General features: G+C 42.4%; 1 protein-coding gene across 18 annotated transcripts in view; it reads left to right on the plus strand.

Moving 5' to 3' along the window:
* Window positions 1-25,774, plus strand: part of MACF1 (microtubule actin crosslinking factor 1) — a 340,643-nt gene that overhangs the window by 107,153 nt on the left and 207,716 nt on the right. For 14 of the 18 annotated variants that reach the window (XM_086380225.1, XM_086380415.1, XM_086380366.1 and 11 more), the window contains one exon: window positions 22,865-22,926. In XM_086380225.1, coding sequence (XP_086236351.1) covers window positions 22,865-22,926 — 62 coding nt within the window. Of the gene's footprint in view, window positions 1-7,353; window positions 8,576-22,864; window positions 22,927-25,774 lie in introns of those variants that run through there. The other 4 variants (XM_086380264.1, XM_086380318.1, XM_086380338.1 and 1 more) reach the window with 4 other exon arrangements.

Here is a 25,774-nt window from a genome sequence, read left to right on the forward strand (position 1 = left end):
CTAAGTCTCCACAGTTGAGGGCTGATACAGTCTGGCTTTTGCTGGCTACACTCTCGGATCTCAGTGCCTTTAGCACTTACTGTCTTTGTGACCCGCTTACTGCCTTCAAGCCAACCTGTTGAGACACCTGTTACTTTATATCTTACAATTAAGATGCAGATTTGATGACTTACTACTTAGGAAACTATCAGAATTTCATGAATGCTTGGCAGAATTAGATTCAGTCATTCCCAGTGTCTTTTTCCAGTAAGTCCTAGAAAAGCTTATGACTAAATATTCAGCTCCCAGTGTGCATCTGTATCAGCAAAAGCAGACAGACATTTGGAAATGTGTTCACTTGTGTAGTAGTGTGTTTTAGAAGGTAGCCCAAAGTGGCTTTCCGGATATGTAAGCCTGTGTTTGAGCTTATAAAGAAAGGAGTAGGCAGGCATGAGTTATTTGGCCCTATATGCTATATCGTATGCGATGAGAAAGTAAATATTATTTAAGCGAAGGCTGATACTTTCATTTTCATTTTTCTGTGCATGATGGTAATGGCATTTCTCAACCACTAGTTGCTTAACATTTTAAGAAGTTTATCCTCAGTATAGGATTTGCTCTTGAACTTAGAAGTCATAGCCCTATCTTTGAAATGCTTCTTTATGTTTTAGAAATACTAGTTTCACAAACAGCTGTAGTAAAAAGAAGAAAAATACACTGTAAAAGCTTTTTATTTTTATGAAACAACTTTGATTCTAGTGCCTATTAGTTATATTGGGAATATGCTATGTTCAGTTTATCCATAAAATTAGAGTGGTGGTTTTTTTCAGTTGGAGAATATGAATTCTAAAACTTTCACAGAATTACTTTGGAGGTTCTGAACTCATTTTAATTTAAATTTTAAGATGTATTTTATCTATTAAAATGTATTTTAAAATTACATGTGTACTCTAATGTACTATTTGCCAGTTGGACATCACCAGAATAAAGTTTCTCCCCCATTTCTGTGTATATACTTATAGTGCTTATGAATGTATTCTTGATTAAAAAGGTGAAGATTATGTCTTCTAGTCTGGTCTTTTTTTTTCCTTCCTCCACTAATAGCAAGTATGTACAGTATTGCAGAACGCACTGCAGAACATGAGTCCTGTGCTTAATAAACATTAGGCAAGTCTCAGATGCTCAGTTGTAATAGTGAGTGGGTGACACGTCCGTCATTAAGTGATCACATTGTAGTACTGGCTTAGTGGACGACCAGTTTCTGTGATCCTTGCCCCACTTTTCTAATCGTATCTACATATTATAAGAATGTACATAGTTTTTAGATATTGAAGGCATTTGACTTTGAAACAATATTTCTGTTATTCCTTCATGCTCTTGTATAAATTTATTTGAGTAATATCCTGAGATTAGAGGCAAACTGAAACTGTTACTGTTTGTGTCTATTTGTGTAAAGCAGTTAAAAAAAAAAAAAAAGGTTCCCTAGTAAAATATAGCACAGAAATAAACAAGATGCTGAGGCTGATATAACTGTAATTAAGTAATCTCTAATTTCAATCAAAATTACTTGATTGGTTAAGTCATTTGGCTTTAAATAAGTAATATAAATTTGAATCTGTAAAATTGAGTCATGCTATTAAATACTGAAATTACATGTTATATATGTTGAGTTCCTTATAAGATTTGTTTGAACAGTTTCTGCTCTTTCAGTGGAAATCACTAGGCTCCTTAGTGCTAGAGTTCTAAGATACGGTACTCGAGTAAATCTTCATTGTGCTTGTGTACATTTTTCATTTCTTCCATTCTTAAAGGTCATCACATATTCTGTATTGCTCTTAGAGTTGAAAGGGACCTTGCCTATTAACCAGCCCAACTTCTTACTTAGTCCTGCCCTTGTCAGAAGTTACTCCTTTTGCTTGAAGGTAGGTTCTGATTGTAGAACATACAACCTATGGACTATTCATTCTGTTGACAGAGTTCTTTTTTAAGCTGAAAGTTGCCTCTTTGTAACTTATGCCCATCAGCCAAATTCTGCCTGGCAAAGATCAAGTGTACACACAGTCCCCAACTGTCTGATGGTTCGATAGATTTTTCAATTTTAACAGTGGTGTGAAAGAATATGCATTCAGTGGGAATCGTCGTCTGAATTCGATCTTTTCCTGGGCTGGCGGCAGGCAGCGCACACTCTCTCCTGACGCTGGGCACTGGCAGTAGCCACAGGGCTCATTCAGCCACATGGTCATGAGTGTAAACAACCGACACAATGATTCTGTACCCACACAGTCATGGTTTTTCATGTTCAGTATGGTATTCAGTAAATTCCATGAGATATCCAGCACTTCGTTATAAAATAGGCTTTGTGCTAGATGATTTTGCCCAGCTGTAGGCTAATGTAAGTGTTCTGTGCACATTTAAGGTAGGCTCAGCCAAGTGATGTTGTTTGGATATATAAAACGGTTAGCCATATCAAATGCATTTTTGACTTAGGATTCCCCCGCCCCCCCGCAGTTTTTATTTATTTAGTTTTGGCTGCGCTGGGTCTTCGTTGCTGTGTGGGCTTTTCTTTAGCTGCAGCAAGTGGGGGCTGCTCTGTAGTTCTGGTGTATGGGCTTCTCACTGCGGTAGCTTTTCGTTGCGGAGCACAGGCTCTAGGTGCGAAGGCTACAGTAGTTGCAACACATGAGCTCAGTAGTTGTGGCTCACGAGCTCTAGAGCAAGTAGCCGTGGTGCACAGGCTTAGCTGTTCTGTGGCATGTGGGATCTTCCTGGATCAGCGATCGAACCCATGTCTCCTGCATTGGCAGACGGATTCTTTACCACTGAGCCACCAGGAAAGCCTTGGCTTAGGATATTTTTAACCTATGCTGGTTTATCAGGATGTAACTGCATCATAAAAATACCTGTATTTCCTCTTCTAGTTGTAGGCTTGCTTATACTTAATCTGTCTTCACCAGCCTAAAGAATTCTCTTTCCATTACTACATGCAATTAAATAATCCTAACTCCTTGTCATTTTAGCATTCCCTTTGGACAGTTAAAGTATTTTTTGCTTTGAAAATGTGGTGGTCATATGTGTATATAGAGAGGTGAAGGAAGTACAGCAGAAACATTGGGGAAGGCATGTTTGGTTACTATTCCTTAGCTTTCCTTCACTGTTTTTTTCTAGGTGTTAGGAGTACATTGGTGAGACACTGTTATATATGTACATGACTTTTACAGTCAAGTTCCCAAGTCAGCATGTCTTCAGCAGATGTAAACGAGAACAGGAAGACACAGTTTCTACTGAAGCCATATAATACCTGTAAGACGGAATTTGGCACTCACTGAGTACTTGGAATTTTACATAGTTCTCAGTACACCATGTCTACACTTGCATTCACATATATTATCTTCTTGTTTCCCAAACTTCCTACTGTTTTAGCTTACATCTTCATTTTTCCTCTCTGGGACTGTTGAAACAATCTATTTTACCCATTCTCTATATCCTCTACCCCCTCTGTCTTCTAACTGTAGCTAGAATGATCTTTCTAAACTACAGAGCTGTCTATGTCACTCTCCTGCTGAAAATCTATTAAAGCTTTCTTTCTGCTTTTGAAAGAAAATTCAAACTTTTTAGCAGGAGATAAAAGGGTTTTCATGATCTGCCCATTGCCTGTTTCACTAGTTTTACTTCCTGTCTTGGCCTTATAAGCACTCAGTCCTGAAACATCATTTAAAACTTGTAGACATCTACCTGAAATGCCTGTATCTTCTTTTTAACTGGACATCGTAATACTTGTCATTCAAGGTAAGTGGTTATCACTTCTGGAGAGCCTTCCTTGACTGGAATAAAAGCTCCTCTTCTGTGCTCCAGTAGCATTCTGTTAATACTTCTTATTCAAACCTGTGTTGTCATCTCTTCTAGCTTGGTTCTCTGCCCACTAGTTAGATTCTGTTAGACTGTAAGATCTTTAAGAAGAGGAACTCTTACTCATCTCAGTGTCTTAAATGTCTATGACAGAATAGATGTCAGTGAATGTTACTTGAACGAATAAATGAAGGAATTAAGATAGCATCAGATTAAGCTGTAGTGGGAACTGTGCCCGCTTTATTTGTATATTTACAGGGCTTTGCTGAGCTTGACGTGAGGCCTGAGGTGGGTGCTTAGTATAGGATAACTGAACAGTATAGAGTTGCCCTGTGCCTTAGCTTATTAATATCCATATGGTGGTAGTGTAAACAGGAAAAGGGATTTATTTTTGAGAAGAACTTTTGAACTTTATGTTTGTGAAAGGACAGATTTCCCCCTACGGTCTTGTTTTCTTTCTCTGTAAAATGAAAGAGTTGACAATCCAATCTCTTAAGGTTTTTTCCATTTCCAGCATCCTACTAGAAGGACCAGCTGTAATTCCTGAATCTGGACCATATGAAGTACAATCTAGAATTGTACCATGACTTTTTTTTTAAGCTGTTCCATTACACTGTTGAGTCTCATTAAACCTAAGTTATAAAATGACCAAACCCTGTGCGTGAACTGCTGTTGTCACCCCTCCAAAGATTGCTGTTCCTTTGGTTTTCTAGAACTTCAGCATAAGACAGACATTCTAATGAAATTTTGTCCTATGAGATTTGGTATAGGCTTTTGAGATTGCTTTAAAATTTTTTTTTAGTACCTTTTAAGTACTTTTTAATAATTATTTTATTTTATTTTTTTGGCTGTGCTGGGTCTTTGTTGCTGCGCACGGGCTTTCTCTAGTTGCGGTGAGCAGGTGCCACTCTTCATTGGGTCATGCGGGCCTCTCATTATGGCGGTTGTTTTTGTTGCAGAGCACAGGCTGTAGGGCACATGTACTTCAGTAGTTCATTCATTGGGTTATGCAGGCCTCTCACCGTGGTGGCTGTTTTTGTTGCAGAGCACAGGCTGTAGGGCACATGTACTTCAGTAGTCGCAGCCTGTGGGCTCTAGAGCGCGGGCTCAGCAACCCTTAGCTTGTGGTGAACAGGCTTAGTTGCTCTGTGGCATGTGGTATTTTCCCAAATGAGATACTGAACCCATGTCCCCTGCACTGGCAGGTGAATTCTTATCCACTGTACCACCAGGGAAGTCCAAGATTGCTTTGAATTTTGATTCTTTATGACTAGGCTGTGCTGCATCCACTTGTATTATCTAACATTTTATTAGGGGCCTCCCTGATGGCTCAGATAGTAAAAAAAATCTGCCTGCAATGTTGGAGACTCAGGTTCGATCCCTAGGTTGGGAAGATCTCCTGGAGAAGGAAATGGCAACCCACACCAGTATTCTTGCCTGGAAAATTCCATGGACAGAGGAGCCTGGCAAGCTACAGTCCATGGGGTCACAAAGGGTCAGATATATAATGGATATGCAGATTTTTAAACAAATGGTCAAATTCCTAATATATCTTTGCTGAAATAACTAAAGCATTAGGTGTTTTAATCAAGATGCAGTCTTTGTCTTTGTCTTTCCTTAGTTATTTTTTTCTAGGTTGTGCAGTGTGTGGAAAGACCAGTGAACTTGGAGTCAGAACATCTGGGTTCTGAATCCTAGCTTTTGTGCTTTCTACTACTATGGATATTAGACAGACACTTAATTCCTCTGGACTTCAAATCTCTAATTGGCATGAGAAGAAAAAAGACTGAAGTCTCCAGTGTCCTGCAGTTCTGACAGTGTGATTATCTGGGCCATACTTGCATCTAGTATGGAATTGTCACTGAGAACTTGTTGAGAGTCTGGGGTTAAACTGCCTGTATTTTCCTCCTGTCTCTGCCCTGCTGGCAGAATGACAGTAATCTATATGGGCCTCTATTTCCTCATTCGTAAAATGGGGTTTATAATACTTCATGATTGCTTTGAGTGTTCTTAGACTATATTCTACACATGGTAAGGACTGTGTAATTGTTTGCTGTCATTATTATACTTAAAAAACCAAAAGATATCAGTGAAGACATTGCAGTTTCATGTAGGCTCCTGGGACAAAATATAAATGTTTGTTTTTATAGTTGAGAATTTAAAAATATGGTAGAAGCCAATGTGGAAATGTATAAAAACTTAGTGATATATTATGAATTATTTTCACACACATTAGAAGGAAAGACTCTGTTTGCTTTATTATCCTCAATAGTGGGTGATTTTGATGTTTTGGGAAATAAATGAATAGCTTCAGTTTTCTGTGCTAGTAAGAAAGCCAGTAGCTATAAATTCTCAGATAACTTCTAGCCACGGAAATATTAGCTTGAATCTCTTCCTTCCATTCAACATTTTAACGAATCTGCAGGGAGCAGCCAGATTCACCTTTTCCTGCCTCTCACATCTGGTGAGCTATGAAATGGCTAAACATGGGCTAAAAAGGAGCAGGGACGACCTGGGTAATCATTACACCGGCTGGTTTTCTCCGCTAATTAAGAGCTGACTGTCTCCATCAGGGTCCTGTCTTTCCTGTCAGCAATGGATTCCGTTTTGAGGCTCAGAACCTTCTAGGATCCTAAAGGGAAGGCCTGTCTCCTGTTGGCTAGACTGACTTTGTCCCCACAGCTTTCTCTTACTTTCCTCAGTCTCTAGTACCTTCAAGGGAAATAAGCTCTGCCTAGATCCCAGGGGAGTGAGAAAAAGGCAGGTTTTGGTTCACCTTCCCAAGAGAATTGTTGGGATTAAATGAAATGATACTTGTTTAAAGTTTTTAGCACATTGCATGTGAACTAACAGTTACAATAGATGCTCAGTTAATTTTAGCTTGGATTATTGAGTGCCTTCTGAATGTGTGAGGGACTGGGATATGAAAACTAAAGACAGCCCCTATACTGAAGGAATTTAAATCTGATAAAGGAAAAGGTTACTAAATATGAATCAGGAAATCTTTGTTCCCTTTTCGTCTCTCTTCCCTATTTCTTACGCTTTTCTTTTCCTAGTACAAGGTAAATTCTAGGAGAACCCTTCCTTCAAGACTAAGAAGACTCTAATAAGAGGAACAAACTGAGTAGAGTTGTCACAGGTTATTGGGGTGACTAGGAGCTTAGTCAAGGTGGGATAAAGTCAGCTGTGAGTCCTGTTATTAGTAAGTAGTAACAGGATTATTGCTAGTTTGCAGGTGGGAGGGATACCCTGTAGAGGGTAAGGAAGCTGTCAGGAAACTGAGGCAGGTCACAGGGCTTGTTTATCCTGAGTGACCTGCTTGGTAAACTTGTTTACTTTTTATTTCCCACTTGCAGTTTCTCGGGCTAACCTCTGGAAACTTGCTTTTCTGGGTGCTGGCCCTCCCTCCCTGTCTTCAGGAACAGGATTGGAAGTAGCATTAGCCTGAAGAAGTTGTTCTATTTAGGGAGCTAGAGCAGAGGGCCAGCGATTAGGCCCTTATCTGCAGTGGGGCCTTCTGAGTGGTGTGGGGACAGATCGGAGCGTCTGTCCTGACAGCGACAGAGGCTTGGCTTTTTCTGCCTCCTGGTTGGGTCAGAATTGTGAAGAAGCAGTGATGGGCCGGGCCATTTGAATGAAAAAGCCGTTCATTGTATTCCTTCAACATTCCAGTGTCTGGCACAATTAGCCAAGACTCGAAAACAAGTTGGACAAACAAGCAAGCAGCCTTCCTCTGAAGGATAAAGGATTCCTGGCACGGCTGATCAAGTGCGTTGACTGCAGAGACAAATGGGGGGGGGTCTGGGAAGAGGTAGGGGACTTTGGGGTGACATTCCTGGATGGAGGAGGGGAAAGAACGGAGCGGGAAGCCAACAGTACTTTGGACGCTGATGAGATCTGCTATACTAGATCTACCTAGAGGCTGGCTGGGGCCGGGCTCACTCTGTAAAGTAGGTGGAATCACTGGGGAGAGACTCTGACTCTGGGCAGCTGTAAGTTGGGACGTGAAGCTCCCTTCAGAATCTAGGAATCTGTTGGCAGCGAACAGCGTATAGTCTTGCTTCGTGATGGTCTCTCCCACTGCGGGGGCTTTTCAGTCGGTTAACACTTATATAGACATTTGGCCTGAGAAGAGTCAAGTCCTAGGAACAGGCTGGGCACTGGGTACCCTGTGTTTGACTTGGCAGTAAACCATTTCACCTCCCCGGCCCTCCTGCAACTGTCTCAGATTCATGGGGGCATAAGCTTCTGCTCTGAAAGAGGAGAGTAACTCAGAGACTGGCTTCTGCCTAACCAGGCTTTCTTCACTTACTAATGCGGCTGGACTTCTCTGCACCCGAAGTGCCCACTTCGCCTGCTGCCGTTGGTCTGCAAGCACTGAGCTGGTGCTGCTTTTGAATAGGATGCCTTTTGCATGAAGACCTGGACCCAGTTTGGAAGTGCCCCAGGGAGGAGCTTCCTCTCTGACCTCAAGGGGAGGGAGGAGGTCAGTAGGAAGTGGTGGGTGGAGCCACTTCTCCGAACTTCTGCTGTCTCTCTTTCTGTTCATTGCACGGCCCTTTGGCTGGCTGTCTCTGTTTACTTCGCAGCCTTTTTTAAGGAGCTGCAGGGGGTGCACAGGCCCCTAGCTGGAGGTTCTTTGGGACACCTTCCTTCTAGGCAGGGTCAGCAGACGCTGGCGACATGTGGCCCAGTTACCAAGATGAGCACGAGTTCAACACCCACCTGGTTTGCCGCATGTGCTGTATGGGTTAGTATGTGAAGTTTCTTTTTTCCTTGCCTGGGCCTGAGGGTCCCAAATAGTCTTTACTCTCACTGACTCACAGGAGCGCATGAACTCAGAAGGCTTGGAGGCATTTACAGCCTTTGGGCTTGTTAAAACGTGCAGTGGGAGAGACCATTGGTTCCTGACTTCCTGGGGAACTTCTTAAAGTTGTAGTGACTGGCAGTTAAGAGCCTAAGCTTTGGGTGTGGGACTTTTTTATAGAGACTGAATTCATGCTCACGCTTCTGTCTGAGTCAGGAAACCACTTTTAAATTATGTTCTGAAAGTCCAGGGCATATTTTAGGAGAAGTTGGTTGGTTACAGAGTCTACCTTGGAGCAGACAGGATTGTGGGAGAAGAAGAGGGTGGAGTCATGGCCCAGGTTTCCTCTTTGGGACTGATTGCTAATTCTCCTGCACTTATTTACTCTCTTGCCAGATGTGAGGAGGGAAAAAGGCTTGAAGGTGTTCTGGGGATGGGGACCTCAAGAAGATTTGGAGGCTAGGAAGAGTCTTGTTGCTTAGATCTCTTGATAAAGGAGAGGAGTTTGTTTAAATAATATTCTATGACCTTGAGCAAGTGGCCTAGCCTTTTTGGCCACAGGTTTTCTTGGCTTCCAAACTGTAGGGTGTACAGACTGGTGTTGGAGGCATCATCATCATTTCCCAGTAAAATGGATAAGATAAGGAAAATATAGTGTGTGCTTTTCATAACTTACTTAAAGAACTGTTCTTTATTCTGAAATTGCCATTTTTACTTTTTTGATGTTAAAATGTCCATTATTTTATGAAAGAATTATTGTCAGGTGGTTGTTTTTAGATAACTTTACTTAGCAAAATAAAAAGTTGACAACTTTATGTTAGGTTCTCTGATTTATTTTGGAACATTTACTCATTTACTGTGAAATCTAAGTTTAGGAACTACTGGATTGATAATACTACTAATGTCTTTTGGTTTTGTACTCTTAGTCTCTAAAGCAAAACAAAATTGTGACCCAAATGAGCAGATTTTTCACTAAATTTGAGATTGCTGGTTGTTTGATCAAGAGGAGATCTCAGAAAGGGAGTAGGATTAGGATTCTGATCCTGTCTTTTGACTGACAGACTGGCAGACGCTTTACCCTCTGAGCCACGAGGGAAGCCTCCTGATAGACCAGTACTGCCAAATTAAGTACTTTCTCAGAAATAAAGGTGGTACTATAATAATGGTTGTGGCACAAGGAATAGCAGTTTTAGTCAGTTATTGCCGTGGAGTCTAGCTTTTTATCTTTCTGGTATCGCTGAGATTTCCTCTGAGATCTAGAGGAAAGACTCTTGTACATCTGAAAATGCTTAGTGATATGAGGGCCCCTTTTCTGTAATCAACAGAAAAATATAAGGAAGGCTAGAATCTTCATTGAAATTTTCAGGGCAAAAACATTGTTCTCCCAGCTCATCCACCTCCGTTTAATCCCCCGGCAGCAATGTGACCTAACAGTTAAGAAAATGGACTTTGGCCTCATTGTCTGCATGGGGCTCCTACTCTACCACTTCACTTTCTACTGCTTAACTTTCTCTGCCTCAGCTTCCTCATTTAAAAAGTAGATTAAAATAGGCCCTAACATACAGTCATTATGAAGAGTGTATGTTAGGGTGCCAAGCCCAGTGCAAGTGCCTCTGCTGATTTTGATATGGTTGGTTTACAGACTGGTGTTGGGAAACCATTGACCTAGTCCAGACTCCTCACTTTATAGATGAGACTTGGGCTCACAGAGGGGAGATGAGTATCCTGTAAAGTAAGCCATAGAGTGGCAGCTGGGAAATCCAAGTTAAAGACCTGATTCTGCCCCTCTGTAACCTTATCTAAACTCCTAAACCTGGGCTTCAATTTAATCATCTTTAAGATGATTTTTTGAGGATTGTTAACCCCTGTGTTTCTTCATTTATTTATTTTTGGATGTGCTGGGTCTTTGCTGCTGCAAATGAGCTTTCTCAAGTTGCAGCAGGTGGAGGCTACTCTCTAGTTGGGTACTTGGGCTGCTCATTGTGGTGACTTGTCGTGGAGCACTGGCTCTAAAGCGTGCGGGATTCTGTAATTGTGGCTTGTTTGCCCATGGAATGTGGGATCTTTCTGAACCAGGGATCAAACCCATGTCCCCTGAATTGGCAGGTGGATTCCTAACCACTGGACCACCAAGGAAGTCCAAACCCTGTATCTCTTCGAAACTATGAAGTATTTTATTTTTTCTGAGTGTGGTGTTCCATTAAAGACTCTAGAAGCTATTATGTTTTTCTCATTCTTCCCTTCTCCTTCTAAACCTTTCCTTTCATCTCTGTGACTCTTTTCTTTTGCCACCAGGCTTAGTCCTGGCTTGTTTCTTTACCTAACTTTTGCCTTTCTGCCTTGTACTCTCTGATTCCCAGTAGTGCAAAGAATTATCAGTAACAAAGTTCAGATTTTCCTAAGAAACAACATGAAAATTTTAATTTTGCCCTGAAGTGTCTAGTTATCACTTCCCTAAATTCCCAAGTCCCAGTCCTCATTGAGACATTCTGCGTCTTCACCAGCCTTCGGTGACCGATACCTGTCATGCATCCCTGGTGTAGTTATAGTCTGCACCTCGCCTCTTCCCTTCATTATATAGGACTGTGTTGTGTTGCCTTCTAATAATTTCACAGTGGTGGTATAGTTTGGCAGTTAAAAGTCCATGGCAGACTTGGATTTGAATTTCACTTCTACTACTCACTAACCATGTGACATCAGGCAAATACTCACTAACCATGTGACATCAGGCAAATTTTTATCAAGTGTCCCTGAACCTCAATTTGAACTATGAAATGAAGATAAAAAATGTGTGCTTGATAGAATTATGAAGATTAAGTCAAATACTAAATGAGACAGGCCTTGTACAGTGCCCGACAGAGAATAGATACAATAAATATACAAGTCATTCTTTCCTCCCAAAGTTGACTTGCATACTTCTAGGGAAAGGCATCATTATATAAGGCTGGTGCCATTCTGTATTACTGCTAAGCACATTTTAATCGCTTGATCTTCATTTTAGCCCATTTTCTTTGAGTTCACATTAAGTGGTGTGAAGATGTGGCAGGAAGAATTTAGAAAAGCTGTGACTGTGGAAAGGGCATCCAAATGGAGATCTCTGCTCCCTGCTGTAAAGTCTTTTAATTACATTTGAGAATATGTCTTAGTCTGATCATAAAGTATCCATATAGATGTAACGGCACGTAGTGGGCTCTCACATAGTGTATATTGTTCAATGAATGAGTATTCGCAAGTGCTTACTGTTGTCCTAAATGTTGGCTATTTAAGGAAATTTTGAAGCATAATTCTTGACTCCAAGGAGCTAAAGTTCAGATAGAAAAATGGGATTTGCATGTAAAGATGTCTAGTAGTAGATTTTGTATGCTCGGTGCCAGGTAAATTAAACAAACACAGGCATCCAGAGGTGGCTGGGATAGCCAGAAAGGTTTAAAGGAGGAAGTGAGACTTCAGCTGCTCCTTGTAAGGAGGCTCTAAATTAGAGGAGGGTAGATATTCCACTAGGGGGAAATGGGTGAACAAAGGCAAGAATGTGCAATGTATGTTTGGAAACTGAGGTCAGAATGGTTGCAGTGGCGAGTCTAAAGATAAAGTTGGAAGAGTAGATAAATTGTAAATTCCTTCAGGTCAGTGACCATGTCTTATCTTTATTTCTACCAGTCACCTAACACATAGTAAGTAAAAACTGGAATTGAATTTCAGAGGGGTGTAATGGACAACAGAAACAAAGGATGTAGACTTGAGCCTCTGGTCTTCTGAGAGCAACTAAAGGACTTTGGATAGAGGGGTAGTATGAGCAAAGTGGTGATTTAGGAAAACTTGAAATAGGCTAGCTGTTCTACTTGCTGCAGCCTCAGCTATCAACTGTTAGCATCAAATCTGTATCCTTAGTGCTGCCTGCTCTTCTGAACTCTAGATGTAAGGTTCCAACTGTCTGCAAGAAGGGTCTGCTGACACCTCATGTTTCTGCTACTCTGTTGTTGTTCGGTTAGTTGCTCAGTCGTGTCTGAATCTTTGTGACCCCATGGATGGCAGCAGGCCAGGCTTCCCCGTCCTCCACCATCTTCTGGAGCTTGCTCACTCGTGTCCTTCGAGTCAGTGATGCCATCCTACCATCTCATCCTCTGTCGTCCCCTTCTCCTCTTGCCTTCAATCTTTCCCAGCATCAGGGTCTTTTCAAATGAGTCAGCTCTTTGCATCTGGTGGCCAAAGGATTGGAGCTTTAGTTTCAGTATCAGTCCTTCCAATGAATATTCAGGACTGATTTAATTTAGGATTGACTGATTTGATCTCCTTGCTGTCCAAGGGACTCTCAAGAGCAACACCACAGTTCAAAAGCATCAATTCTTTAGCGCTCAGCTTTCTTTATGGTCCAACTCTCACATCCATACATGACCACTGGAAAGACCATAGCTTTGACTAGACGGACCTTTGCTGGCAAAGTAATGTCTCTGCTTTTTAATATGCTGTCTAGGTTGATCATAGCTTTTCTTCCAAGGAGCAAGCGTCTTTTAATTTCATAGCTGCAGTCACCATCTGCAGTGATTTTGGAGCTTAAGAAAATAAACTGTCACTTTTCTCCATCGTTTCCCTATCTATTTGCCATGAAGTGATGGGACCAGATGCCATGATCTTAGTTTTTTGAATGTTGAGTTTTAAGCCAGCCTTTTCACTCTCTTTCACCTTCATCAAGAGGCTCTTTAGTTCCTCTTCACTTCCTACTATAAGGGTGGTGTCATCTGCATATCTGAGGTTATTGATATTTCTCCTAGCAGTCTTGATTCCTGCTTGTGCTTCATCCAGTCTGATGTTTCTCATGATGTACTCTGCATATAAGTTAAATAAGCAGGGTGACAATATACAGCCTTGATGTACTCCTTTCCCAATTTGGAACCAGTCCATTGTTGCATGTCCAGTTCTAACCATTACTTCTTGACCTGCATACAGGTTTTGCAGGAGGCAGGTAAGGTGGTCTGGTATTCTCATCTCTTTAAGAATTTTCAGCAGTTACTTTACCCAACCCAATCTGTGCCTTCTGTTTTCCTTATCTCAGGTACCACTCCTCCCAGTTGTTGTGACTAGAAACTTCAGGATTATCTTCCACTGTCCCTTTCTTTAACAGCTAGTCAATAGCTAAAAGCTGTTGTTTCTTCCTCTGCATTGTGTGGGGATCTGCCTGCCTTTTTGTATTCCCACTGCCTCAGCACTATTCATGCTTTGGTTTCTTTCTTGGTCTATTGCACACAGTAGGCCTCTAGTTGCTTCTGCCTCTTAGTGTTTCTCTGCTGCAGTCCGGTCGTCAGTCCAATGCCGGGCTAATCTTTCCAGAACACTCTGGTTCAAGAAATTTCAGTGGTATCCTTTATCTACTGAAAGTATTAACATGCTCCTTATTCCAGCTCTGGAGTGATGTGATCTCAGGTCACCTTATTAGTTTCCATGGTATGTAGCCACACCATGCCCTCCAGCATATCCTGTGTACTCACAGTCTCCAAGTCACTGCTCAAGCTTATTCTTTGGAATTCCTTAACCTCTTTTTGGGCTGCCAAAATCATACTTGTCATCCCAGGTTTACTTCAAATACCACGCCTTTCATGAACTCTTCTCCTATCCCCCTGTCAGAATTAATCAACTCTGTTTATCTGCACAATTTTGTGCAGCTTGTGTCTGGTATCTATTTGCTTGGTGTTATTGTCAGTTATTAATTAATACATATTGGTCTCTGCCACTAGATTGACCTCATGTGGTCAGGGAACAGGCTGATCCCAGCTTTCTACATATTTATTTACATTTTTGTCAGCTCACGTGTCTCAGTTTTATAATTCCAGGTGGTTGGTGCTTATTGGGCTTCTTGAACCACTTGTAATTTTTCTGTGGCCCTCAGGAAAATAAGCAGAGGCTTTTCTCTCATTTGTTTTTTTCATGATTCGCGATGCACTGGGGCTATGTTGTAGGCTATGTTGGAATAGAACACAGAACTTTGTGCCTCAAATGCAGGCTTTCATTTCTGACCACAGACCTATCCTCAAGTTGTTCTGAGTACAACAGGACAGATGGATAAGCAAACTATGATACCTTGTAATAAGCACAAGAGGGAGATGACCTCAACTCATGTGTGTAAGGGATGGAGGAGGTAATAGCTAAGTTGAATGCCAAAGAATGCATAGTTGGGGAGGCCGGAGCTGTCTTCCACACAGAAAGAACAGTAAATGCAAAGTCTGGAGGGTGTAAGAGCACATGCCTCATTTGGGGACAGTTGTACATTCACAACAAAGGTCTGTCTCATCAAGGCTATGGTTTTTCCAGTGGTCATGTATGGATGTAAGAGTTGGACTATAAAGAAAGCCGAGTGCCGAAGAATTAATGCTTTTGAACTGTGGTGTTGGAGAAGATTCTTGAGTCCCTTGGACTCCAAGGAGATCAAACCAGTCCATCTTAAAGGAAATCAGTCCTGAATATCATTGGAAGGACAGATGCTGAAGCTGAAACTCCAATACTTTGGCCACCTGATGTAAAGAGCTGACTCATTTGAAAAGACCCTGATGCTGAGAAAGACTGAAGGCAGGAGGAGAAGGGGATGACAGAGGATGAGATGGTTGGATGGCATCACTGACTCAATGGACATGAGTTTGAGTAAACTCCGGGAGTTGATAATGGACAGGGAAGCCTGGCATGCTGCAGTCCATGGGGTCGCGAAGAGTTGAACATGACTGAGCGACTAAACAGAACTATACATTCACCAAAGCTGAAAATTAGAGTTTTTATGAAAGGCTGGAGAGGGAAAAGTGGCTACATCATAAGAGGTCTTAGATCTCAAGCTAAAAAGTTTAAATGTTATCCTGAATGCAGGTATCAGGCTTTAGAATCCAGTAGAGATGAGTTCGGACTTACCTTGTGATCTTGGGCAAGCCTCTGTGGCCTTTATCTTTCCAGTAAAATAATGCCTTTCAGGGTTGTTGAAGCTTCCCTGGTGGCTCAGAGGTTAAAGCATCTACCTGCAATGCTGGAGACCCAGGTTTGATCCCTCGGTTGGGAAGATCCCCTGGAGGAGGAAATGGCAACCCACTCCAGTATTCTCACCTGGAGATTCATGGACGGAGGAGCCCGGTAGGCTACAGTCCATGGGGTTGCAGAGTCGGACGACTGAGCAACTTCACTTTCACTTTCACAGGGTTTTGAGTACTGGGAACAATAAATGTAAGGTACTTGACATATAAGTAGATTGTCGAAAAATGTTAGCTGTTATATTATTAGGAGGATAAGGAGTCGCTGAAGGATTTTAATGTGACAGTAAGAAGATCATTCTTGTGAAAAAGGTTGCTGGCAGCCTTGAGGAGGAGCTGTCTTAGTCCGTTTGTTATTGAGTTACTAAGTCGTGTCCGACTCTTTGCTACCCCATGGACTGTATAGCCTGCCAGGCTTCTCTGTCCATGGAATTCCCCAGGCAAGAATACAGGAGTGGGTTGCCATTTCCTTCTCCAGGGGCTTTTCCTGATCCAGGGATCAAACAGATTTGGTGCCGCTGAGCTACCTTTGGGCTGCTGTAACAAAACCATAGACTCAGTGGCTTAAACAGCAGACATTGATTTCTCACTGTTCTGGAGGTGGCTCAGTCCGTGGTCAAGGCACCTACTGATTTGGTGTCTTGTAAGGACCTTTTCCTGGTTCATAGACAGCTGGCTGTCTTCTCACTGCACCTTCATGATGGAGTGGGTGGGAAAGAGCTTTTTGTAAGGACAAATTAGTGTCCTTTTGTAGGGACACTAATTCCATCTATAGAGCTAATTCCATCTATATTGCTCCACCCTGATGACCTAATCACTTCCCCAAGGCTTCACCTTCTAATTCTGTCACATCACATTGGGAGTATGATTTCAGGGTATGAATTTTAGGAGGGCATAGACATTCAAACCAAAACAAATGGATTATATATAGCAGGGAAACCTATTAGAAGCAGGGAGAGAGATAAGAGTTCATTTTTAGGCAAGTTGAGCTTGAAATGAGCATGAAAGTTTTAGGAGTCAGTTGGACATATGAGAATGGTATTTAGGATAAAGTATTGAGCTGAAGATAATGAATTTGGGAATTGTCAGTGTATAGGTTACTGTTGAAACCATGGGTAGAGCAAATCATTTTGGGAGAATGTAAAGAACAACTCTTCTTTATTTTTTTTTTTTGGAAAGTCTATAGGTTTTTTGTTTTGTTTTGTTTTGTTTTCATCCCATAATGTACGTAACACCAGAAATTTTGCCTGCAATTTTAGGTGGCTTATGACCCACCCCCTCCAAACCCACTTATGGACCTTTAGGTCTTAAGAAGCTATAATATGGAATGAAAAGGAAAGAGGGCTAAGGATGAGTAAACATTTAAGGGGTGAGCAAAAGAGAAGGAATAATCAAAGGGGAAGGAAGGAAACCAGGGCAGAATGGAGTCTCAGATACAAGAGGGAGAGGGGGTTTAAAAGGTAAAGAAAAGGTCAGCATTGTCTTCTGGGTTGGCAGGTAGGTGACTGTGCGCAGAGCAGTTTCCATGAATTTATGAGACTGGAAGCCAGGTCACGTGGTGAAGCAGGGGGATGAGAAAGTGGAAATGGTGAGCGTTGTCTTCACACTTGTTCATGTAGCCGAGGGGAAAGGAGAAGAGTAGGTCAAGGTATGCAGGCTAGGCAGGGATGGTTGGAATAAGCTTCTCAAGGAGAAGGGAGGACGTAGGATCCACATTTCAGGGGGACGGACTTGCCTAGGTAGCAAGGAGGGAGTCTGCCAGTGACACTAAAATTAAGAAAGTTAGGGTAGGTATTGGTAGCTTGGTGTCGTAATAAAATTGGACACGAGTATTGAGTAACCCTCACATGACTAGTTGGTGCCTCCATAAGTTTAATCTAAGAATTTCCCAGGAGGCTGTTGGGTTCTTTGTTGTCAGTTCACAGCCTTTGGTGGAGCTGAATTTACAAGAAGCTTTTAAAAGTAACATCACCTTTGCTCTGATTGACTGTTTTCTTCTCATATAAACATATCTTCTTAAACTTGAAAGATCTTTGCTGGGCCTGGAATTAAATGAAGGATTTATGTGTGGGGAATCAAACCTAAAACTTACTAGAAACTTTTGAAGTCTGAGCTGTTTGGAGTGTTCTGAAGGTCTACGTAATCGAGTTGTTGTTTGGCTTCCCTAATGAATTTCCTTGCTGAAATATTAAGATCTTAAATTCCAGGCACTGCAGTATTGGTGTCCTCTTATCCTAATGCTTAAGTCAGGAGAGAATGTTCATGTAATTGATTGGTCTGCAACATAGTATCCTAAAAAAGGATCCTCCAGCTTTGGGGCAAGATTGTTATATAAAACCCTTTTCTGAGGAACTTACAGCTCAGCTCTAAACAGGCTAGCTGGTCTTGGGAAGGACTTGTAATCATGTTGCTTTTAGTAATTACATTCAGAATAAGTACTTGGACCTCCTCCCTCTGAATTGAAAGTCAGGTTTCTAGCTATTCAAAGCATGACTGACGTGAGGCCATCCACTTTCCATAGTGCATTACCCCATGGGAAGGCTTGGTAGGTGAACAGCATAACTGTGGGTAGTAAAACTTAAAAAACTCAATTGTGTTAATAGCATCTTCATGTCTAAAAGATATGAGACAGTGGACAGGACTCTTACAGGTGACTTGGTTTTGATGTCATTCTGTGTGTTTCTTTAGCGATCTTCTAATCATATGTTGGCCAATCAAGAAAGTTTATTTCTTGTAAGAGTCTAGGGAAATCCCTGGCAGTCTAGTCATTAGGGCTTGGCACTTCCACTGCTGGGGCCCAAGTCAGTGACATAAGATCATGCAAACTGCATGGTATAGCCAAAATGAAAAAAAAAAAAAGAGCCCAATCCAATATTCGAAAACTCCAGTATCCCAGTAAGTATCACCTGTTTGCAGGAACATGCAAACATAATGGAAAACAATATTAAAGCTGACTAAAAGTCCTGCATTTCCACCAATGCCAGGTCTACTCTGCCTTGCTCTACTGATTAGCTTTATAACCAAAAATAGGCTGTTTCTAATATTAGAGTTATCACTCTGAAGACACAAGTTTTCTTTATAGAATTTCTTTTATTATAAAAGTAATACATGTTTGCTGTAATAGGTTAAACACTACCTAGATGGAAAAGAAAAAGTTAATAAATTTCCTTTTGAACTTGCCAATATTTTAAAGAGGTGGAATTCATGTGATTTCTTTTTAGTCCACGGCCTCGTGTCCTTTAGACCTGGAGGTGTGACTAGCACGATTGCATCTTCTTTATTTTCTCCCCATGGTTACTCTCTTCACCTCCCAAGCCTTCCCATGGGGTAGTGCACTAGGGAAACCAGGTGCTTCGTCATCAGTTATGCTTCCAGTAGCTAAAAAGCTGCCTCTCGATTCAAATAAGTGGAAGGATTTGTTTTAGGTCTTATTATGTAGAGCTGTAGATGTTAGTAGCTATGGTAGATGTAAAAACATAAAGCATGATGTCTTTCCTCAGGGAGTTAATGATCTCATTGATGAGTAACAATAAGGTTATTCGAAGTTTAGAATTTATATAATTATATAAGTACAGATTGAGTGATTAGCATAGTAAATACCATAAAAATTTGGAGAACAAAGAGACTATTGAGACATGGGATTGTCAGGAAAGGCTACCAGAGTAACGTTTCTCAAACACAAATCTCACATGTCATTCTCCTGTTTAAAATCTTTTAATATGTTCTCTTATCTTCCCTTACCAGTTTCTTTGTGATAAAGTTTGGACTCCTGAGCTTGTCACGAAAGGCCATGATTTGACTCATGCCATTCTATCCAGTTTTATGTGTCACTACCACCTAATACACATCCTGTCTTTCAGCTCCCGTTAATTCTGTGCAGTTGTCTGAACATGAGCGCCTTCAGATCTCCGTTACTTTGTACTAGGTGGAACTTCTTGTAGCCTTGCCCCTTCCCTTCTCTTTCTGACTAGCTTGTAACTCATGTTTTAAATTTTAGTAGAGACACCCACGGAGAAGGCAATGGCACCCCACTCCAGTACTCTTGCCTGGAGAATCCCATGGATGGAGGAGCCTGGTAGGCTGCAGTCCATGGGGTCGCTAAGGGTCGGACACGACTGAGCGACTTCACTTTCACTTTTTACTTTCATGCATTGGAGAAGGAAATGGCAACCCACTCCAGTGTTCTTGCCTGGAGAATCCCAGGGACAGGGGAGCCTGGTGGGCTGCCGTCTATGGGGTCACAGAGCCGGACATGACTGAAGCGACTTAGCAGCAGCAGCAGCAGAGTCACCCATCGAGAGATGCTCACTAGCCTCCTGTGTGTCCCTCCTGTAGTCAGAGAGGCTTAACTACTTCTCTTACGTTCTTGAGCACTCTGTGCTTACCTCTGTTACAGCCACATGGAAGTTATTTCTTATTTCTGCCAGACTGTCATCTCTTTTAAAGGTAGGGACTGTGACTTTGTATAATACAGGCTATTCCAAACAGCTAGCTCCTTACTAAGACCTATTCAAAGAATAAATGAGTGAATGAATGAGCTGGATTTTAAATAGCATTTGGAGAAGTGGCGAGGAAGAAAGTAGCTTGCTGTGAAAAGAATGTCAGTGATTTAGATGAGGTTGTAGCTGCAAGCTGACTCTGACACAAGCTTGGAAAGGATTATGAAGAGGTCAGGTAACTAAATCAGCATCTGAAAAGATCAAATGATCAAAATATGAGAATGACAGTGGTCAAATCTAATAAAAATTCTGACTTAAATAATTGCAGGCCTCTATGAAGGGAAAATTAGATTAGACTTTAAAAACAGTTCCAAATGAGTGCCAATAGGTAGAATTTATAAGGATACAGATTATGACACTTTATGGAACTTTAATTAGTATATGTTGCTTATGAAGAATTCTCTATTAAGTTTTAAGCTTCAGTAATATTGTAGATGTATGCAAGATTTGGACAGACCTTTCAACTCTGAACAAAATGATTGTTGTGAGGGGATTTGCAAATCAGCAAGGAATTAGACAAATGCATTCTAATTCCTAACTTCCATGGTCTATAGTAGGAAAAGACCACTATTTCCTACAAACAAAGCCAGAAAGGAGGTGAAGGTAAGGTTAGCAACAGTTGGAGGAGTGCTTACTGGATGGCTATAGATTCAGAGACTGGAAAGGAAGAGGTGAGGGTAAGGTTAGGGACAGATGAAGGAGAACTTAGTGGATGGCTATCAATTCAGAGAAGTAAGAAGATAGGGCATCCACCTGGAAGTGGTGGGCCAGTGCTTGTGTGGCTTTTACTTGGGTATCAGTAAGAAGGGAATAACTGCGCAGTAGGGACATAAAACCTATTGAAGTTTGTGTGAGTTACTAGTGAGTCAGTTAATTCAGTTCAGTCACTCAGTTGTGTCCGACTCTTTGTGACCCCATGAATCGCAGCACGCCAGGCCTCCCTGTCCGTCACCAACTCCCGGAGTTCACTCAAACTCACGTCCATCGAGTCAGTGATGCCATCCAGCCATCTCATCCTCTGTCATCCCCTTCTCCTGCCCCCAGTCCCTACCAGCATCAGAGTCTTTGCCAGTGAGTCAACTCTTTGCATGAGGTGGCCAAAGTACTGGAGTTTCAGCTTTAGCATCATTCCTTCCAAAGAAATCCCAGGGCTGATCTCCTTCAGAATGGACTGGTTGGATCTCCTTGCAGTCCAAGGGACTCTCAAGAGTCTTCTCCAACACCACAGTTCAAAAGCATCAATTCTTCGGCGCTCAGCTTTCTTCACAGTCCAACTCTCACATCCATACATGATCAATGGAAAAATCTGACTAGTGAGTCAGATTTTCTTGCCTGGAGAAGCCCAGGGACGGGGGAGCCTGGTTGGTTGCCGTCTACGGGGTCACACAGAGTCGGACACGACTGAAGTGACTTAGCAGCAGCAGAGTCAGATTTACAAAATTCTGCTACTTTCTTCTGAAATGTCTCTTTGTTGGAGAAGAAATTGAGGAGTGGTCATCTCGGCTTGGGGATTGTCCTAGTGAAAGTAGTAATAGAAGATTAGGGAGATGAGAGTCCTTGGGGTACTCGTGACGACAGCTTTGACTTGCTTAATCATGTTGTCTGGCACAGATTGGGATAATCTTAGACGTTCTTAATAAATAGGATAAGGTAAGAAGAGAGTGATTGAAGGTTGAAAGTGAGGAGGAGATATGAAAGATTGGTAGAGATGACTGCTGAGTAGCTATGTTTGGAGAAGAAATGAGGCCCAGGAAGTGGGATGGTGGTGGCTGTCTATGGATTGGAGATGAGGGTCAGTGGAGCCAAGCAGGCTCACATGCATTGTCCACACATATGTTGAAATAATTTGAGGATGACGTCAGAGAATACCCATTGAACAAAGTTGTTGGGGGAGATTAAGGTAGATTTGCCATGTGGAGGGGTGCATGCAGCAGGGAATGGTCGATGATAGCAGGGATGATTCGAACAGGATCATACAGTGGAGGGAAAGGGCTTCAAATACATAGAAGAGGAACAGACCTGATGGATCAGTGGTCTGGAGGTGGCAGTTGTGGGAGAAGGTGAGTCCTCCTCATGATCAGGCCTCTGTGATGTAGTCATTGTCAAGTGTTGACAGTCGTGTTTCTGTTGAAGAGGTGAAAAAAGTCAGAATGGAGCAGAATTTGCCTAAGAAAAAATGGGGGTTCTAAGACTTGGAGAAGGGAGGGAGGGGAGGAGAGATGTTCCAGGGGACCTAGTGGGCAGCTTTGAGAGTTTGGTTGGCAAGGCTGGGAAGGAAGCTAGAGTGAGGGAGTCCTAGGGGAGGAGGGGGAAGGAGGAGAGCATTGATCAGGAGGACCGTGTGTGGAGAGTGAAATGTAACTTCAGCACTGGGTGTCCCGAGGGCCAAGGCCACTCCACCCTCCTGTTGGGGGTTTTCACAGCTTCGGATTTTTGGAGCTTGCTGGGGGTGGGGTGGGGATGCAGGGAATCACTGCCCTCCCTGGAGAATTAGGATGTGAAGGAGACTTTGCGGTGACATGATTCTTGAGGCATGTGATTCTGTCTAATGTGTAAAGTGACAGAAGAAGGAAATTCAGAGAGACTGAACCTTCCCAACAACAAGATGCTGTCTCTCAGGCTGAAGAAACCGTCTCCACTGTGCTAGAGAGGCTGGGTGTGGGCAAGGCAGAGGCTGGGGAACATGGCGCCAGGCAGCACTAAGCCAGCGCCTTCTCCTTGTCTCCTCACAGATGAACGGGACCGAGTGCAGAAGAAGACGTTCACCAAGTGGGCCAACAAGCACCTGATGAAGGTAGGACCCCTCATGGGCGCCCCTGGTCTGAATCTGTCAGGCCCTCCTCCCAGACAGCTCGCGTTGCTGGCCGCAGGGTCCTGTTGATGGGGATGCATGCCTTTTTTTCCTTTTCTTTCTTAAAAAAAAAAAAAAAAAGAATATATATATATATTTATCTAACATAGTCCTAATAGTGTGGAAACTTTCATGGATGAGTTTCTTGGTGAAGACAGTAACTCCTCCATTACCTAAGAAGGCTGAGGTTGAAGATACCATGGGGTGATTCCTGAGATTCCAAGAATGCTTTGCGTCAAAGCTTACATACTATTTTATAAGCCCCTATTTTGTTTTAAATTTTTTAATCTGATTACTGTGTAAGGATGGGGCAGAGGGAATCTTGTTCTCAAAGTGTGCAAGTCTTAAATCATCAGTTTAGTGAACTTTTTTATTATGTATATACTTGTTTAACTCCCATGCAGTTTAAAATACAGAGCAAAATGGCTAGGGTTGGAGGCAGATCTTATCATTATTTTAAAAAAGAGGAAAACCCAAGGCAGAGACATATTACCTACCTAAGGATAAACAGTATGACTAATATGACAGTCATATTTGAATACAAAGTTTTTAAGTTATAGTTATTACTCAACTCAGGTAATTTTGAGTTATGAATAATTGCTGCTCTGAGAAAGATTACCAGGGACCTCTTAATTGCTGTTTCCAGTGGTTTTATCTTTCTCTCATTTGATTTCTTTGTATCATTTGATAGTATTGACTAACTCACTGCTTCTTTAAAGCCCTCTCTTCTGTTGCCTTCCAGGACACTGCTTTTTCCCAAGTTACCTCTTCCCTTCACTAATGCCCTTCTCCTGCCTCTTTCACTGGCTTCTTGTCCTCCATGTTGATGTCCCCTGCTGCTGCTGCTAAGTCACTTCAGTCGTGTCCGACTGTGTGTGACCCCATAGACGGCAGCCCACCAGGCTCCCCCGTCCCTGGGATTCTCCAGGCAAGAGTACTGGAGTGGGGTGCCATTGCCTTCTCTGATGTCCCCTAACCTTGACCATTTTCTTGTTTTGTTCTCTGTATCCTTGGCAGTCTCATCTGTGTTAGCCTCAGGGATCATTCCGTTTGCATAGAATGCAAGGAATCACACATAGAGAGGGATGGGGGTGATCTCCAGAGTCTGGTGCCTGGATGCATCTGAGCTTTATGAAAACTGTGCTTCACTAGGCAGCTGCTCTCTCTTTTTATGAGCTCTTTGTTTTTTCATTTTTCTTTCTCTCTGTGTGTCTTCTACATTCAGTTCTCTGTACTCCTTGCTTTTGCTTGTGTGTGAGCTGTGGTGGTTGTCCCTCAAATGGTGGTGTAAACCCCTGCAGCCACATGATTCTAAAGACACAAACACGAACAATCTGGGTGCCTGGGGTTTTCTTCTCCTCTGTGGTTAGGGGTCTGTCGATGTAGATCAGTGAACTATGTGGCCTGGGAGATGCTTACATAAATCAGACATAGCTCCTTAGGTCACTTCTTTAACTGCAGGTGAGGTCTGTTTTTGTATTAAGATACAAGATTTAGATCAGGAGGTAATGATAGAGCCTTTCTCTGTGTTCTTTCCTAAGCCAAAGACCCGTATCTCAATAGTGTCCTTGACACAGTCATCTGGATGTTACCCAGACATATCCTATATTCAGTACATCCCAAAGTGCTCAGTATTATCATTCATGTACCTAGCTATCCAAGTTAGGAACCTGGAATCATACTATATTTAGTCCTGCCCATCATTTCTCCCTGCCACCAACTCTAGTCAGTCACTTCCAACTCAGAAAGATGCTTGCATCTGATTTCTCTTCTCTGCCCTAGTCCAGGGCCTCTTGTCTTGACTTGGCCACTATAATAGTTTCCTAATAAAGTTTTCTGTAAGAACAAATGTGATGATAATGGTAGTAATTTATTGAGTGCTTAGGGTAAATCATACTTTCTGTACTAAGCCCTTTACATGGATCATCTCCTTTAATTCTTCAGTGACCTTATACTGTAGATTCTGTTCATAGTCCCATTTTATCAGAGGTTTAGAGAGGTTAAACACTAGAAAGAAGTTGATTAAAACACTAGGACTCAGGCAACCTGAAGTCTAGCTCCTGCATTCTTCACCGCCTCAGTCCTGGCGCTGGTCTGCCTGCCTCTCCGGGCTCTTCACCGCCTCAGTCCTGGCGCTGGTCTGCCTACCTCTCTGGGCTCACAGTGTCACGTTCCCCTTGGACTTTACACGCTTGCTGGACTGTTTGGCACGCTCTTTATGACTCTGTATCTTTGCTCCTGGGGCACCCTCTACTTGGATTACCTTCCCAAGTCTGTCCTGCCTGGACACCACCACCAGCACTCCCCTTGGTAAATATCCCCCTGACTCTCCCTCCTGGAACTGACGCCCTTTCCTGGGCGTCCTCTCTGTCCTCCTTGCATGCTTCTGTTGCAGCAGCTGCAGCAGCTGTCATTCTCCCAGACTGTAATTTGAAGGTTGATGTGTCTTATTTTTTTAGTCAGGACAAAGAAGGAAGGGAAAGAGAGAGGGAGGGAAAAAACCTGCCGTTTTCCTCTAATTTCTTCAGCATTTACCAGTTGCCTCTCATTTGGTGACAAACAACTCTGTCAGGGTGCAGAGCCCTTCACAGCCTGTTTCCAGCCAGGCACTTTCCCCTGTAGCCTGCGCTGCAGCCACAGGAAACAAGTCACCGCCTTCTAAACTCGGTATACTTTCACACCTCTTCGCTTATTCATTTCTCTCTCCGTTGAAGGCATGTCTTGACCTCTGCTGCCTGGCCATCATCCACTTACTCTTCAAGGCCCAGGTCTAGTATCCCCTTCCTGAGAC

This window comes from Bos grunniens, chromosome 3 (genome assembly GCF_055505025.1).
Source record: "Bos grunniens cultivar Pamir isolate PY7600 chromosome 3, Bosgru_T2T1.0, whole genome shotgun sequence".
In the NCBI taxonomy this organism is placed as follows: domain Eukaryota; kingdom Metazoa; phylum Chordata; class Mammalia; order Artiodactyla; family Bovidae; genus Bos; species Bos grunniens.